At 49.5% G+C, this 16,455-nt stretch overlaps 2 protein-coding genes across 4 annotated transcripts in view; both read right to left on the bottom strand.

Annotated features, from left to right (window-relative positions):
• Positions 1–6,412, bottom strand: part of slc4a2a (solute carrier family 4 member 2a) — a 35,091-nt gene extending 28,679 nt beyond the window's left edge. Inside the window, exons 1-2 of one of the 2 annotated variants that reach the window (XM_026149154.1) lie at positions 6,293–6,412; positions 5,270–6,255 (exon numbers count right to left, since the gene is read on the bottom strand). The gene's annotated coding sequence lies outside the window, so the exon portion shown is untranslated. The remainder of the gene's footprint in view (positions 1–5,269; positions 6,256–6,292) is intronic. The other variant, XM_026149155.1, reaches the window with a different exon arrangement.
• A 2,168-nt stretch (positions 6,413–8,580) lies between these two features.
• On the bottom strand, positions 8,581–16,204 carry ttc19 (tetratricopeptide repeat domain 19). 2 transcript variants are annotated; one of them, XM_026149301.1, is made up of 11 exons: positions 16,090–16,204; positions 14,709–14,836; positions 14,463–14,554; positions 11,373–11,483; positions 11,251–11,289; positions 10,067–10,123; positions 9,938–9,999; positions 9,763–9,857; positions 9,333–9,496; positions 9,091–9,253; positions 8,581–9,018 (listed from the first exon to the last, which is right to left on the bottom strand). In XM_026149301.1, exons 1-11 carry the CDS (start codon positions 16,185–16,187, stop codon positions 8,861–8,863), a joined length of 1,167 nt encoding a protein of 388 aa, XP_026005086.1. In that variant the 5' UTR covers positions 16,188–16,204; the 3' UTR covers positions 8,581–8,860. The 2 variants fall into 2 exon arrangements, with proteins under 2 accessions (XP_026005086.1, XP_026005087.1); XM_026149302.1 differs by lacking the exon at positions 16,090–16,204 and having other exon boundaries at positions 14,704–14,830.
• Between the last annotated feature and the right edge of the window lie 251 nt (positions 16,205–16,455).

Below are 16,455 nucleotides of genomic sequence, written 5' to 3'. Positions count from 1 at the left end.
GCATACATTTACACTGCTATGCAGATGACACCCAGCTCTATCTGTCCATGAAGCCAGATAACACACACCAATTAGTTAAACTGCAGGAATGTCTTAAAGACATAAAGACCTGGATGGCCGCTAACTTTCTGCTTCTTAATTCAGATCAAACTGAGGTTATTGTACTCGGCCCTGAAAATCTTAGAAATATGGTATCTAACCAGATTCTTACTCTGGATGGCATTACCTTGGCCTCCAGTAACGCTGTGAGGAACCTTGGAGTCATTTTTGACCAGGACATGTCCTTCAATGCACATATTAAACAAATATGTAAGACTGCTTTCTTCCATTTGCACAACATCTCTAAAGTTAGAAATATCCTGTCTCAGAGTGATGCTGAAAAACTAGTTCATGCATTTATTACTTCCAGGCTGGACGACTGTAATTCATTATTATCAGGAAGTCCAAAAAACTCCCTGAAAAGCCTTCAGCTGATCCAAAATGCTGCAGCAAGAGTCCTGACAGGGACTAGAAAGAGAGAGCAGATTTCTCCTGTTTTGGCTTCCTGTTAAATCCAGAATTCAAAATCCTGCTCCTCACGTACAAGGTCTTAAATAATCAGGCCCCATCTTATCTTAATGACCTTGTAGTACCATATCACCCTATTAGAGCACTTCGCTCTCGCTCTGCAGGCCTACTTGTTGTTCCTAGAGTATTTAAAAGTAGAATGGGAGGCAGAGCCTTCAGTTTTCAGGCCCCTCTTCTGTGGAACCAGCTTCCAGTTTGGATTCAGGAGACAGACACTATCTCTACTTTCAAGATTAGGCTTCAAACTTTCCTTTTTTCTAAAGCATATAGTTAGGGCTGGACCAGGTGACCCTGAATCCTCCCTTAGTTATGCTGCAATAGACGTAGGCTGCCGGGGGATTCCCATGATGCATTGAGTTTTTCCTTTCCAGTCACCTTTCTCACTCACTATGTGTTAACAGACCTCTCTGCATTGAATCATATCTGTTATTAATCTCTGTCTCTCTTCCACCCCAACCGGTCGCAGAAGATGGCCCCGCCCCTCCCTGAGCCTGGTTCTGCTGGAGGTTTCTTCCTGTTAAAAGGGAGTTTTTCCTTCCCACTGTCGCCAAAGTGCTGCTCATAGGGGGTCATATGATTGTTGGGCTTTTCTCTGTATCTATGAAGCGCCTTGAGGCGACTTATGTTGTGATTTGGCGCTATATAAATAAATATAAATAAAATTGAATTGAATTGATTGCTGCACAGTGGCTGTGGGTTCATGCTCACAGTTAGCTTAGATCAAGTGTAGCACAGATTCATTCACTGACTTCCACCGTCACACCAGCCGCAAACCGTCTACTGGTCCAACTGGTTTACACCGCAGCCCACAGACAGCCCACTGTGATCTTGGGTGGTTGGACTGGTGAAACTTCAGAGTAAAAAAGTCCCATATTTAAGTGTTTTTCTACATGATGAAGAAAAAGCTGCTGTCAGCACAACTCTTTAAACTGTGAGAAATAACATTAGAGAAGAAGTTGTGCTAGCTCACTGCAGAGGTTTTTAACTGCAGTCATAAAAAACTGATTTCTATAGCAGAAAACAAAAAAACTTGAATGTTCGTGTTCCTCACAAAGTTACAGAGGTTTGATTACAGACACAGCTGAGCGGTCATTGAGGTTTACATGTGTTCAGTACTGTAGAGCAGAAATGGGGCTGTGACGTCAGAGGCCGACACACTGAACACAGCAGCAGACTGGTTCATGACGATAGCAGAGCTTTGATGGTAAACTGGTGTGTGAGCACACTGAGAGAGCTGTGCAGGAAGTCAGAGGGGATGAATGAGGATGTTTGAAGTGTACTTTGGATCTTCTTTGGCTGCTGGTTCAGTCAGTTTAGCGCAGAGTGATGAAACCTAGACTGCGAGTTGTCCCTGATGGTCCTGTCCTGCACGTGGAGAATCACCTGCTCTGTGGTCGTTGCTGTTTTAGTTTTTTGCTGCTCATTAAAATGGTTTGATGAGCTTTAGGCTGACAGTCTGACGTCTCCTACATCACATTAAACTACATGTTTTCCCTCTTGCCCCAGTATCGGGGGCACTGGGGTTCAAACGATCAAAATGCATTGTGGGAGATGTAGTTTACTGTCAGCGTGCGTGTTCAGGCAGCATACGGTAAACTCTTGAGTTTGACACATGTGGTGTAGAGGATGGAAATCAAGCAGCTGTGAAACATCTGCTTCCATCCAGGTGGAGGTGTGTAAATGCACAGAGCAGCAGGTCAGCTGACCACAGCCTTTCTTATTCCCACTGAGCCTCTGCACACATGCGAGTCCACCGTCACTCTGACTGCACAAGTAAAAACAATCAAACTAAAATGTTATTATTTCACTAGCTGGTCCTCATTTTAGGTTTGACAGCGTTTTAGTAGGTAAAGGTGAATGTTTGGACATGAACTGAGCTGCGGTTTGGGGAAGACCTCGATGGGGACTGGCGACGGTTCCCGGGCCTGGCAGATCCCCGTGTGCTAAATAGGAGTGAAGAAGTTAAAGAATTGAGAACAAGGAGGGAGGGGCACGTAAACGAGAATGAACAGCTTGCAGAACTGGGGGAACCTCTATAGATGACAACTGGAAGGAGCGTGTTTGAAGGCGTGGCCCTGCTCCTGAAATTCCGATACGTAATCTCCAATACATGAATATAGCACACGGTCCACACGGATCACACGGTCCACATGAAGTAGCGGTTTTAGACGGGCGACACGGGCAGTTGCCCGGGGCGGCATCACGGGTATTGGCAAAAAAAAAAAAAAAAAAAATTGCTGGTACTCATGCTGCCCGACGTCATGCCAGCGCATAGTGGGAATGTCACAGGCACCGATCGGTTTTCTATCGCCCATTTGCTGGGAGTAAGGGCGCCCCCCCATTTGCGAGGTGCGCCCGCTGCTGGCGGCACAGGGAGGAGAGGGCGGGGCGGCGGGGGAGTCTCTGGCTGGAGCAGCGTCTAATAACCAACTCACAAAATAAAACAAAATAAAAACAAAGCAACAAACACGAAAACACCAGACATCATGATACAGACTTATAATCTGCACCGATGTTTTTTCGAAATTCTGTACATGAAAAGTGAGCGCGAGAGCCCTCGGTGCGCCTGCGCGCTGCTGTAAAGTCAAAGTAAACTTTATTGTCATCTCCGCTACAGACAGTCCAGCATATAGAGACGAGACGACGAGGCTCCAGCTACAGCAGTGCAAGTAAACAAACAATATATATAAGAAAATAAATATACACTTTAGGACTCGGGGTAAAGGATCAATAACAATTTAAAATTTACAGTTTGATGATTTAAAGTCTCCACACAACCCGTCGAAAGGGGAGGGGCCTGCTGCTTCCAAATAGAGCGTATTTCATCCATAATGATGTAAATCCAAGCTCATTATGGATTCATGATCTGAATCCTGGGTTGTGACAAAGTGAATCTGTGAACTAAGGTGTAGGTCTGTTAGATCATGTTGTGGTGATCCTCGAGTTGAGGGATTTGTGTTCATACTGGAGTGCAAAATTAAAACCAAGATGGACAAGAAAAGTTCAAAGCCATCAGGTGCTCAGTTTAGAAAAAAGAGAAAAGAAGAGGAGGAGAAACGAGCAAAGATGCAGGTAAACAGATGTGTGATTGGATAATGGCAGGTCATCCTGAACCAATCAGAATACTTTATTAATCCCTAAGGAAATTATGTGGGTTACAGTTGCTCCAAGAAGAAATGGTAAAAATATTAACAGTAACAGACTAAACTCCAAACAATACATTATGTTACAGATTTTAATATTAATTAGTCATTGTTAATTGTTGATTTGTCCTGTTCTCATTGTATGACGAATTATGATGGCCGTTTGGTAGCTGTTTGCATACAATGCATACTCTCTCTCTTCGTGTGTGTGTGTGTGTGTGTGTGTGTGTGTACAACAGCTTTATGTTAATGTACAATCCTTAATATGCCGATGCGCCAGATGTCGGCTTTCTCAACTGACGGCACAGACGTGGACACGCTGTCGGGGCTGAAAGCCGACGGCTCACTGATGCTGATGCGTCCTATGTGTTTACGTCTTTTTTTTTGGGGGGGGGGGGGGGGGGGGGGTATTCTGAAGCTGCAGGTTTCATCTCTCTCCAACCAAATCTGACTGAACCAACAGCAAAGCAAGATCCAAACAACGCTTCACATTTCACTTCACATAACCATCGTCATGAATTCATTCTGACTTTTGCTGTTTCTCTTCCAGCACGATGAATGGTAAATGGCCTGTATTTATATAGCGCTTTACTAGTCCTTAAGGACCCCAAAGTGCTTTACATATCCAGTCATCCACCCATTCACACACACATTCATACACTGGTGGAGGCAGCTACAGTTGTAGCCACAGCTGCCCTGGGGCAGACTGACAGAAGCGAGGCTGCCATATCGCGCCATCGGCCCCTCTGGCCAACACCAGTAGGCGGTAGGGTAAAGTGTCTTGCCCAAGGACACAACGACCAGGACAGAGAGCCCAGGGATCGAACCGGCGACCTTCCGGTTACACATGCGATTCCCAACCCCCTGAGCCACGGTCGCCCCAATGTAACATTTTTAAAATGATCCCAAATTACAATCTCTGAGCTGTGTCTGTAATCAAACCTCTGTAACTTTGCTTCCCTTCAGCAGCACCAGTTCATGTTCACATGTTGATTCATGGTTTTCTTCAGTTTTTGTTCTGCTGCAGAAGATTTTAAGGTCATCTGCTATAAAAAGCCAGGCCAGGAACATCTGCCTCATGTTTTATCCTCAGTTACTCTGACACAAAGCTGTGATGCTCACACCTCTGATGAACCTTTGTTTATAATATGGTAAATGGCCTGTATTTGTATAGCGCTTTACTAGTCCCTAAGGACCCCAAAGCGCTTTACACATTCAGTCATTTTACACATTCAGTCATATGTTAATATTTCTGACTGGCTGATGCCAATTTTTCCTGATTCAAATTGAATTTAATTAAATCGACCTTGTGAATCTGAATCAAATCTATTCTAGAAATCAGTGACGATACCCAGCTCCAACGTAGAGGATCTGTACTTGAAACATGAAACATCCCACCCAAACGCATCACTTACTGTGAGCCAAGTTAACGTGAACCACAGGAGAACCACAGGTGAAGCTAAAGCTGTTTGAAACATGAATTTGAAAATGTGGTTTTAAATTAAGTTATTATGATAATGTGTCTGACCTCTGACCTCTGTGTGTGTTTGTGCTCATACCTGTTCAGGTGTCGAGTTACCGTCGTCCAGCAGAAACGGAAACACGCCGTCTGCAGCTGCTTTTATAAGTACAGCTGTGTGTGTGTGTGTGTGTGTGTGTGTGTGTGTGTAATTAACCTGTTAGGACAACAGCAATTATGTTCATTCCCACAGTTTCACCCCACCGTGTGTGTGTGTTTACAGGTAAATGATGACTGTACCTAACTTGTTCAGGTGTGACGGTGCCTATGGGAACGTATAGGTGTGTGTGTGTGTGTGTGTGTGTGTGTGTGTGTGTGTGTGTGTGTGTGTGTGTGTGTTCATATAATGACCTTTACATTCTCACGACATCAGCCGCATGAAAAACTTTTGATCTTCCCCGTCTCCTTATTTGCTTCCCTGTCTCCTTATGTCCTTCCCTGTCTCCTTATATACACTTTGTAGTCCTGTGTTCTGTTCCAGGATCAGGTCTCAGTGCTGATGCTCGTGCTTCAGTAACACACGGTCCTGTCTTTGGTGTGATGGGCGTGTTCTAAGCTGTGACCTAGCGACCTGTTCGGGAACACAAAGATTATTTTATTGCATAAAATAGCGCTAATCGTATCAGCGCTATGTTCCACTCGGCCAGAGGAGGAAAAGTCTGTTTTAGGGTCCACTAACCACCCGTCCCCTGGCTCACACCTGTCCCCTGGCTCACACCCGTCCCCTGGCTCACACCTGTCCCCTGGTTTACACCTGTCCCCTGACTCACACCTGTCCCCTGGCTCACACCTGTCCCCTGGCTCACACTCCTATCCCCTGTCACACACCTGTCCCCTGGCTCACACCTGTCCCCTGGCTCACACCTGTCCCCTGGCTCACACCTGTCCCCTGGCTCACACCTGTCCCCTGGCTCACACCTGTCCACTGTCACACACCTGTCCCCTGGCTCACACCTGTCCCCTGACTCACATCTGTCCACTGTCACACACCTGTCCCCTGACTCACACCTGTCCCCTGGCACACACCTGTCCCCTGGCACACCCCTTTTCCCATGACTCACACCTGTCCCCTGGCTCACATCTGTCCACTGTCACACACCTGTCCCCTGACTCACACCTGTCCCCTGGCTCACACCTGTCCCCTGGCTCACACCTGTTTCCTGGCACACACCTGTCCCCTGACTCACACCTGTCCCCTGTCACACACCTGTCCCCTGGCTCACACCTGTCCCCTGTCTCACATCCTATCCCTGTCACACACCTGTCCCCTGGCTCACACCTGTCCCCTGGCTCACACCTGTCCCCTGGCTCACACCTGTTTCCTGGCACACACCTGTCCCCTGACTCACACCTGTCCCCTGTCACACACCTGTCCCCTGGCTCACACCTGTCCCCTGTCTCACACCTGTCCCCTGGCTCACACCTGTCCCCTGTCACACACCTGTCCCCTGGCTCACACCTGTCCCCTGGCTCACACCTGTCCCTGTCACACACCTGTCCCCTGGCTCACACCTGTCCCCTGGCACACACCTGTCCCCTGGCTCACACCTGTCCCTTACTCACACCTGTCCCGTGTCACACACCTGTCCCTGACTCACACCTGTCCCCTGGCACACACCTGTCCCCTGGCTCACATCTGTCCACTGTCACACACCTGTCCCTGTCCCTGACTCACACCTGTCCCCTGGCACACACCTGTCCCCTGGCACACACCTGTCCCCTGACTCACATCTGTCCACTGTCACACACCTGTCCCCTGACTCACATCTGTCCCCTGGCACACACCTGTCCCCTGACTCACATCTGTCCACTGTCACACACCTGTCCCCTGGCTCACACCTGTCCCCTGGCTCACACCTGTCCTGTGTCACACACCTGTCCCCTGACTCACACCTGTCCCCTGACTCACACCTGTCCCCTGACTCACATCTGTCCACTGTCACACACCTGTCCCCTGACTCACATCTGTCCACTGTCACACACCTGTCCCCTGGCTCACACCTGTCCCCTGTCACACACCTGTCCCCTGGCTCACACCTGTCCCCTGGCTCACACCTGTCCACTGTCACACACCTGTCCACTGTCACACACCTGTCCCCTGGCTCACACCTGTCCCCTGGCTCACACCTGTCCACTGTCACACACCTGTCCCCTGGCTCACACCTGTCCCCTGACTCACACCTGTCCCCTGACTCACATCTGTCCACTGTCACACACCTGTCCCCTGGCACACACCCGTCCCCTGGCTCACATCTGTCCACTGTCACACACCTGTCCCCTGGCACACACCTGTCCCCTGGCTCACATCTGTCCACTGTCACACACCTGTCCCCTGGCACACACCTGTCCCCTGGCTCACATCTGTCCACTGTCACACACCTGTCCCCCGGCTAACACAGACTCAGCCCTCGTTCATAAAGTGCTTTACAAAGCCCAACATCACGGCTAACAGCTGGTTTTTAGCCAAACAGCCACTTCCTGCAGCCACTGACCCGCAATGAATCCTGGGATATAGTAGGACACATCGGACCCATCCTTAGAATTCGGGGCAAAGAAGGACGCATTTGTCGCCACATTTGAAGGACTCTTTGAAACTGGGCAGCCTTTGTCGCGCTGCTGTGACATCATTGCATACAAACGCGGTCTTTGAAGCATCCGCCCCTGAATTCAGACACACAGCTCACACTGTGGGAGGTCAAAGGTCACAGGTGACATTCATGCTTCTGTGCTACTCAGTCAGACACACACACACACACACACACACACACACACACAGAAGCCATTAAGATTCTAATGTGTGTGTGAGTGCTAATCTGTTGTTTTTGCAGCAGCAGCTGATTCTCGTTTACCGTAATCAGTGAGCTTTTATTCTGACATGTTCTGTAAACAGAAACAGGAAGTTCACCTGCGTCACACTCTGTGGGAACCTGTGCACGCGCACACACACACTTGTTTTTCTGTCTTAGTGAGGACATCTCATTGACGTAATGTGCTGCTGTCACCCTGACACTAAAACCACATTTGGAGACTCAAACATGTGTTCAGACTCGTGGAGACGGGCTGTTGGTCCTCTGAGCGCTGACCGAGGACGTGATTGTGGAACATCCTTATGAATAATGTTCACACTGTCAAAGGTCACAGGTGACAGTCATGTTTCTGTGCTAATCAGTCAGACACACACACATGCGCACTCACACACACGTGTGTGTATTCATAACCTTGTGGGGACAGTTGACATAACCCTAACCATGACCCACCTGTGGCCCTGACACTAAGACCACATTCTGAGTGTGCAAAAGGCCTTCAGCCCCGCGAGGACCAGTAAAGTTCAAAGAAAAACACGTGACGACCTTTGCAGCTTCATAAATATTTATGTCTCCTGCTGACAGGTGAGCTCACAGGTGAGCTGCAGCTTCAGCACTGATGGGGGAGGGGTGGGCGTGTTCAGGGTCTGGACCTTCGTCCTGGTTCTGATTGGTTCTGGAGCAGATTTCAGTCCCGGCTGGTTTTGGGTGTTTCTCAGCGGAGCAGCAGAACACAGAGCGGGTCCTCGGAGCTACCAATGAGAGGGCAAACACCACAGAAGAAGACGTGGAGTCGAAGGAGGAGGCGCGGTTCTGATGAGCCTGGGTCACTGAGCGGTTGCAGCTGCCTCTTCCTCCTCCTGCCTCCTCCTCTCCTTTACCTCCTTCAGTCCCTCCTGGATCCTGTCCACAGCCTCCTGGTCTGCGGCCTGCCGGGCCAGACCCAGAGCCTCCTGGTAGAACCGCAGTGAGTCATCCAGCCGGCCTGAGGGACAGAACCAGACGGCGTGAGACGGGCGGAGTAAGACCCGCCCCCCGATCTCTGTTCCTTGCTCACCTGTGTGCAGCAGGATGCCCGCCATGTTTCCCAGCAGCACGTGGAGGTCCGGGTGTCCGGCTGAGCGGCTCAGTTCCACCGCCCGCCGGACCAGTGCCAGGGCATCGTCATGGTGACCCTGCAGATCCAAGATGGTGGCCAGGTCGCTCATCAGCACAAGGGTCTGACAGAGACACGAAGAAGAGTTTAGATACCGACCGACGAGTCTACCTGTAGGCGTGATTACCTGTAGGCGTGACTACCTGTGGGTGTGTCTCTCCCTGCTCCTGGCAGCAGATGTTCAGGGCGTCCTGGTAATCCTGTCCAGCCTGTTTCAGGTGCAGCGTGGACGCTCGGTACCGAGCCCGTGAGTCCAAACACAGCCCGAGCAGGAGGCGGGTCTCCTTCCTAAGAGCCTCCTGCTCCTCTGAGGGCGACACGCAGGTTAGTCACGTGACTTCATGATCACGTTTGAACTCAGCAGCAAGCGTCTGCCTTCGAGTCCCAGCAGAGGGACTAACGAGCCCACCAAACTCTGCAGGATCTGCTGATTCCTCCTTCAGCTCATCTGTAACCAGCTGTTAAGCTCCTCCCTCCTTATGTTGATTTTATTCAAAGGCAAAGGGGTTCATGTGACACGGCTCAAAGAGACGGAGGCAACCCGCTCTAACTCCGCCCCCCTGTGCCACTCACCTGTGGGCTCCTCTCCCAGGGGCTCTTTATGCTTCTCCAGTTTCACCTCCAGAGACTCCATACAGAACCTGAAACCGTGCTCTGCAAGCTCCGCCCTCAAACAAGAAAGCACACAGAAAGTCAGGGAGCTGTGACCTCAGCTTCCTGTCAGCTGACCGGCTGAATTTGCCCTCACTTGTTCTGCTCGGCGTAGATGGTGGCCAGCTTCAGCGACATCTCGATGACGGCATTGTCGTCCTGGAAACAGACAGGAAATCAGGTGGGTTCACCCGCTGAATTCCAGGTGAAACGAACGAGCACTGACCTGCGGAGTTCCTCCCGCCAGCATGAAGCTCATCGCCGCTTTGAAGAGTTTCTCAGCCTGCGAGAAACAGGAGCACAAAGGATGACATCACAGAGGACCCGCCAATAGCAGACAGACCCTTGGCTGCGAAAAAATGCTTCACATTAACGAGGTCGCCGAGAACGAACGTCGAGAGCGAGCGGAGGAGAAACCGGTCAGCTGTGTGTGAACGCTCAGCTCGTCAGAGCTATCTGGCTTTAATGACGACGTATGAACAAACGTCTGTGTTTATTAAGGCTGCTGTGTTTCACGTTTTAAATTTTCTATTTAATCTGAACAAGCCCCTAAAAACAGTCAGTGATCACTGTCAGCCTCTCGGGTTTTATCACCACTGTTCGTTTTAAAGTTGTTTAAAACCTTCCGATGTAGCTGCAGCCCAGCAAGCTAGCCCAACTTCAGTAACCCTACAAACATCACTGCTGTTTAGTTTTCTGTCTTCATTCATGTTGGAAGTGACAGCAGAGCTGTACGTTTGAATTTCAGAACATGCTGCATCATGTTTAGGTGGAAACTTCTAATGACGTCAGGATAACGCTCACACAGGGGGACGCTTTCTCTAGGTATACTTCCTGTTTCTGTAAATGGAGGGCAACAACTTCACTTCCTGTTTGATGGCAGGTCCACTGGAGCATTTGGGGGCGTGGCCTACCTGCTGAATGTCACTGTGGACCCCTCATACTGCTCAAACAGCACAAACAAAGATGGAGGACAGGTCTGCTGCAGACGTGTCGTACATCAGTATCACCTGACATGATCTGCAAGTCCGGCGTCTGACCCAGATGGCGTCTCCGGCACCATCACTGAGCCATCGGTGCTAAACGCTGCCCTGATCATCTCCACGCAACTGCCCGACGACAACCGTCCTATTCTAAGCATGCGCTGTGACACGGACCGGCTTGAGTCCACCTGACAGAAGCCCAGCATATCCTCTAAAGCACATGCTCACGTTAGAGGCCCCGCCTCCAACATGTGACACAAAAACAAACGCTCATGCCTGTTTACAAACTGAACGTTTCTTCACATTGTTTTTGATCATAACAAACATTTGCTGTGACAGTCGATTAGTGTTTGTGTGCTGTGTGATCAGTCCCAGCCTCCACCAGCAGGTGTCACCGTTTCCTCTCTGTGATGGAGCAGATACTCACGCTGTCCAGCTGACCCTGCACGTAGGCCAGGTTCGCCATCTGAGGACACAGGTGAGCGATAAACAGGTAAACAGCTTAGTGTGTGTGTGAGAAGTTCACGGAGGTCAGAGGTCAGATGTTACCAGGCTGTAGGTGTAGATGATGGCCTGGTTGTTGTGCGTCTGATGAGCGAGAACAACGGCCTGATGGAGGAACCCCGAGGCGGCCTGCAGCTGACCCCGATGCACGCTGAGCTGAGACACACACAGAGTTGTCAGTACTGCTGCTGTTACAGAAGAAGACCCACTGACCCCACTGCTCTCACACAGGTGTAACTCTGTGACGGTGGGTTTAAGAGTATTTTTGAGATTTTCCATTTTCATTTTTTTAATCCCGTCCACATGTAAACGCTAAGAACAAAAAGTCTGGAAGCCTGGGAGGGAAAGAGTAAGCAGGGTTTTGTGACCTCACAGAACTTTAAGTACGTCTGAAAGTCCATGTTTTTCTAGTGACAGATAATTTTATGTTCCTTTCAAGTATTCATGTTGATAACCAAAGACAGTGTTTTGGTTGGTGCAGACTCGCAGCTGAGCAACGAACAAAGTGCAAACATATATTCAATTAAAAGAAAATACATTTATTCAAAACCAACGTCGGGATTTGGGTTGTGAGAGCGTCTGTGTTCAATTAGCAAGCTATGGTCCACTCGACCAGAGGACGAACAATCAGTTAACCACCTGTCCCCTGGCACACACCATTGAACGACTGGCGACCTGTAGCCCTGACCCCCATCGTAAGCAAATCCTTCGAGAAGCTGGTCAGGGACTTCATCTGCTCTGCACTACCCGACTCACTGGACCCTCTACAGTTCGCATACCGCCACAACAGGTCCACTGATGATGCCATAGCCCTGACACTACACACTGCCCTGTCACACCTGGAGAAGAGAGACACGTATGTGAGAATGCTGTTTGTAGATTACAGCTCAGCATTCAATACCATCGTTCCCTCGAAGCTGGACAGGAAACTGCAGGATCTAGGACTGAGCAGCTCCCTCTGCAGCTGGATCCTTAGCTTCCTGTCTGACAGACGCCAAGTGGTCAGACTGGGCAGCATCACCTCATCCCCCGTCACACTGAACACTGGTGCTCCACAGGGGTGTGTACTGAGCCCTCTCCTGTACTCACTCTACACCTACGACTGCACAGCCACTAACAGCTCCAACATCATTGTGAAGTTTGCGGACGACACTACAGTGGTGGGTCTTATCACCAACGGTGATGAGACGGCTTACAGGGAGGAGGTCAGCGCCCTGACCCACTGGTGTCAAGACAACCATCTCACCCTCAACGTCGCAAAGACAAAGGAGTTGATAGTGGACTTCCGGAGGTGCAGAGAAGTACACACCCCCATCACCATCAACGGCGCTGCTGTGGAGAGAGTGAGCAGCTTCCGGTTCCTTGGCGTACACCTGGCTGAGGATCTTACGTGGTCAGTACACACAAACAAAACAGTGAAGAAGGCGCAGCAGCGCCTCTTCTTTCTCAGGAGACTGAAAAGATTCGGCAAGAGCCCCCGCATCCTCAGGACCTTCTATCACTGTGCCATTGAGAGCATCCTCACTGGATGCATCACCACCTGGTATGGCAACAGCACCGCCTACAACTGCAAAGCTCTCCAGAGAGTAGTGCGGTGCTCTGAACGGATAATTGGAGGTGAGCTTCCCTCCCTCCAAGACATCTACAGGAAGCGGTGCCTGAGGAAAGCGGGGAGGATCATCAAGGACTCCAGTCACCCCAGCCATAAACTGTTCAGACTGCTTCCATCAGGAAGGAGGTTCTGCAGCATCCGGTCCCGTACCAGCAGACTGAGAGACAGCTTCTTCCACCAGGCCATCAGACTGCTGAACACGTCATAGACACCTCAGCTTCACTACTGGAACTTTAACATTATGCACTCCATACTGTACAGTAATGCCACTGTTTTGCACATATTCAACTCTGTATATTTTATTTTATATATTCTATTCATTGTTGACTCTATTTAATTTGTAAAATATGTGTACACACACACACACACACACACACACACATGTAGAAAAATATTTAATATACACATCCAGAAATGCATATACTATTATATATTGTACATATATTTATTAGTTTCAGATGTAGCCATTATTGTATTTTGCACAACTCTGTTGCTTGTGAAGCTCGCACACAAGAATTTCACTCACATGTGCTGTACCAATGTACCTGCACATGTGATGTGACAATAAAAGTGATTTGAATTGATTTGACACACCCGTCCACTGTCACACACCTGTCCCCTGACTCACACCTGTCCCCTGACACACACCTGTCCACTGTCACACACCTGTCCACTGTCACACACCTGTCCACTGTCACACACCTGTCCACTGTCACACACCTGTCCACTGTCACACACCTGTCCACTGTCACACACCTGTCCCCTGACACACACCTGTCCACTGTCACACACCTGTCCACTGTCACACACCTGTCCACTGTCACACACCTGTCCCCTGACACACACCCGTCACCTGTCACACACCTGTCCCCTGACTCACACCTGTCCACTGTCACACACCTGTCCCCTGACACACACCCGTCACCTGTCACACACCCGTCCCCTGACTCACACCTGTCCCCTGGCACACACCTGTCCCCTGTCACACACCTGTCCACTGTCACACACCTGTCCCCTGACACACACCCGTCACCTGTCACACACCCGTCCCCTGACTCACACCTGTCCCCTGGCACACACCTGTCCCCTGTCACACACCTGTCCCCTGACTCACACCTGTCCCCTGACTCACACCTGTCCCCTGACTCACACAAGTGCTTTACAAAGCTCAACATCACGGCTAACAGCTGGTTTTTACCCAAACAGCCACTTCCTGCAGCAGACAGTGACGTGGACACTTTCTCCTGGTTTATAACAGGAACTCATCGCTGCAGCACTACAGTCTGTTGGCCACAACCAACCAATCACATGACTCCGCTCTGACGGCAGATGTTGCTGAACATGTTTTTAAACTTTGTTACTTAAACCCAGCGTCACAGAGTTTCATGTCCTCTTTAAGCAGCACTGGTCAGGACACACTATTCTTTAATATACAGCATCTCACACACACAGTAGCACTGCTGTGTGTGTGTGTGTGTGTGTGTGTGTGTGTGTGTGTGTGTGTGTGTGTGTGTGTGTGGTACCTTGGCTTTCTTTAGCAGCAGGATCATCTCGTCCTCCTTCCTCTGAGCTTCATCGCGTTTGTCTTCTTCACTGCTGCCAAACAGGGAGAAGGCTTCACACACACACACACACACACACACACACACACACACACACACACACACACACACACACACACACACACACAGTGTGAGGTCACAGAGGTGACAGGAAGTAGGAACAGGTTATGAAAGCTGATGAAGAACAATGTTTGTGACCAACCATACCGAGCGCTGCCCACAGCACCCCTCCTCCTCCTCCGCTCACGGTTACCCAGCATGCCGAGCAGCGCGAGCCCTCCACAGGCTGTGATGTCACAGCGTTGCTCTGACTTCTGACAGTGTTAATGCTCAGACTGCAGAAGCAAAAGCGAGTAAAAACTTTTAGTTCACATGCACATGATATGGTTGCCACGGTTACTGTCACATTACCACGTCATTACACCTGGTTGACAAGTTCAAATTCAAATTCAAATTTTATTTGTCACACACACACAACCATACACAGTATGACATGGGGGTGAAATGCTTGTAGCTGTACAATGCCCGACCATTAAATGACAGAAGAAAGTTTTACAATATTTACAATTTACTACAAAAATTTACAAATTAACTTAGGAATTTACAGTAAAGAATGTGCAAATAGCAGAAGAGATTATAAAGATAAGGATTATAAATTATAGGAATTATAGGATTATAGGAAATGTGTGGTGGTGCGTGTGGTGACGTGTGTGAGAGTCCAGTCTTATAGTGACGTGTTTGGGAGAGTCCAGTCCTACACCTGGTTCAGGCCCCGAATAGCCTGGGGGAAGAAGCTCCTCCTCATTCTCTCTGTTTTGGCCTTAAGGGAGCGGAAGCGCTTCCCAGACCTCAACAGTGAGAAGAGTCCATTGTTGGGATGGGAGAGGTCCATCATAATCTTCCTAGCTTTGGACTTGCACCGCTTGGTGTAGATGGACAGCAGGTCAGGGAGCTCTGATTGAATGATGCGTTCTGCCGAGCGCACCACCCTTTGCAGATCTCGTCTGTCCTGCTTGGTGCTGTTCCCAAACCAGGTGCAGATGTTTGCCGTCAGGACGCTCTCGATGGTGCAGGAGTAGAAGTTCTTGAGCACCTTCAGTGGCAGATGGAAGTCTCTAAGTCTTCTGAGGAAGAAGAGACGCTGACGGGCTTTCTTAACCAGGGTGTTGATGTGACAGGACCATGACAGGTCCTGAGTGATGTGGACACCCAGGTATCGGAAACTGTCCACTCTCTCCACTGGCGTGCCACTGATGATGAGGGGTTTGTAATTCCTCGCCTGCTGGTCGTGTGTGTGTGTGTGTGTGTGTGTGTGTGTGTGTGTGTGTGTGTGTGTGTGTGTGTGTGTGTGTAACAGAGCACAGGTGCAGATGTTACTCCAGCTGTTCTGCTGCTGATGTTTGTTGTTGTCAGAGATTCAAACCAGCAACCTTCCTCTGCCCATCATCACTGCACCCTGGCTGCAGTGATGCGGACCAGAGAAGCTGTAAAAGCTGCAGATTTTTGAATGGACTCTGGTGTGAGGACGCGGGAGGCTCAAATCGTGTGAAATGTGACCTACCCTGGTGCGCAGTTTCCGGTCGCTCACCTGTGTGCAGCTCGCGGGTGACGCAGGCTCCATCTGAAACTACCGAACCTGCTCAGAGTCTGCCTGAGGACAGCACGGAGAACACCGGAGGCCGCCATCTTTACTGTTTACATAACGAGCGGAAAACACGACTCCAGACCCTGCGCCTTCAAAATAAATGCAAATAATCTCTCCAGTGTCGAATAATTGAAAAAATCGATCAACAAATATCTCCACAAATATCTCAATTTCTTATTGAGATGTTATTAAACAGATACAGTGAAAATAACATAAAATTACGAGATTTTTACTCCATTCGTCATTAATTCTCATTTATTTTGAAAGGATAATTTCTAGGCCTCTAACAGGCAAGTCATGAGTCTGGAA

This window comes from Astatotilapia calliptera, chromosome 18, assembly GCF_900246225.1.
Source record: "Astatotilapia calliptera chromosome 18, fAstCal1.2, whole genome shotgun sequence".
Taxonomy (NCBI): Eukaryota; Metazoa; Chordata; class Actinopteri; order Cichliformes; family Cichlidae; genus Astatotilapia; species Astatotilapia calliptera.
This window is presented reverse-complemented; position numbering and strand designations above follow the sequence as displayed.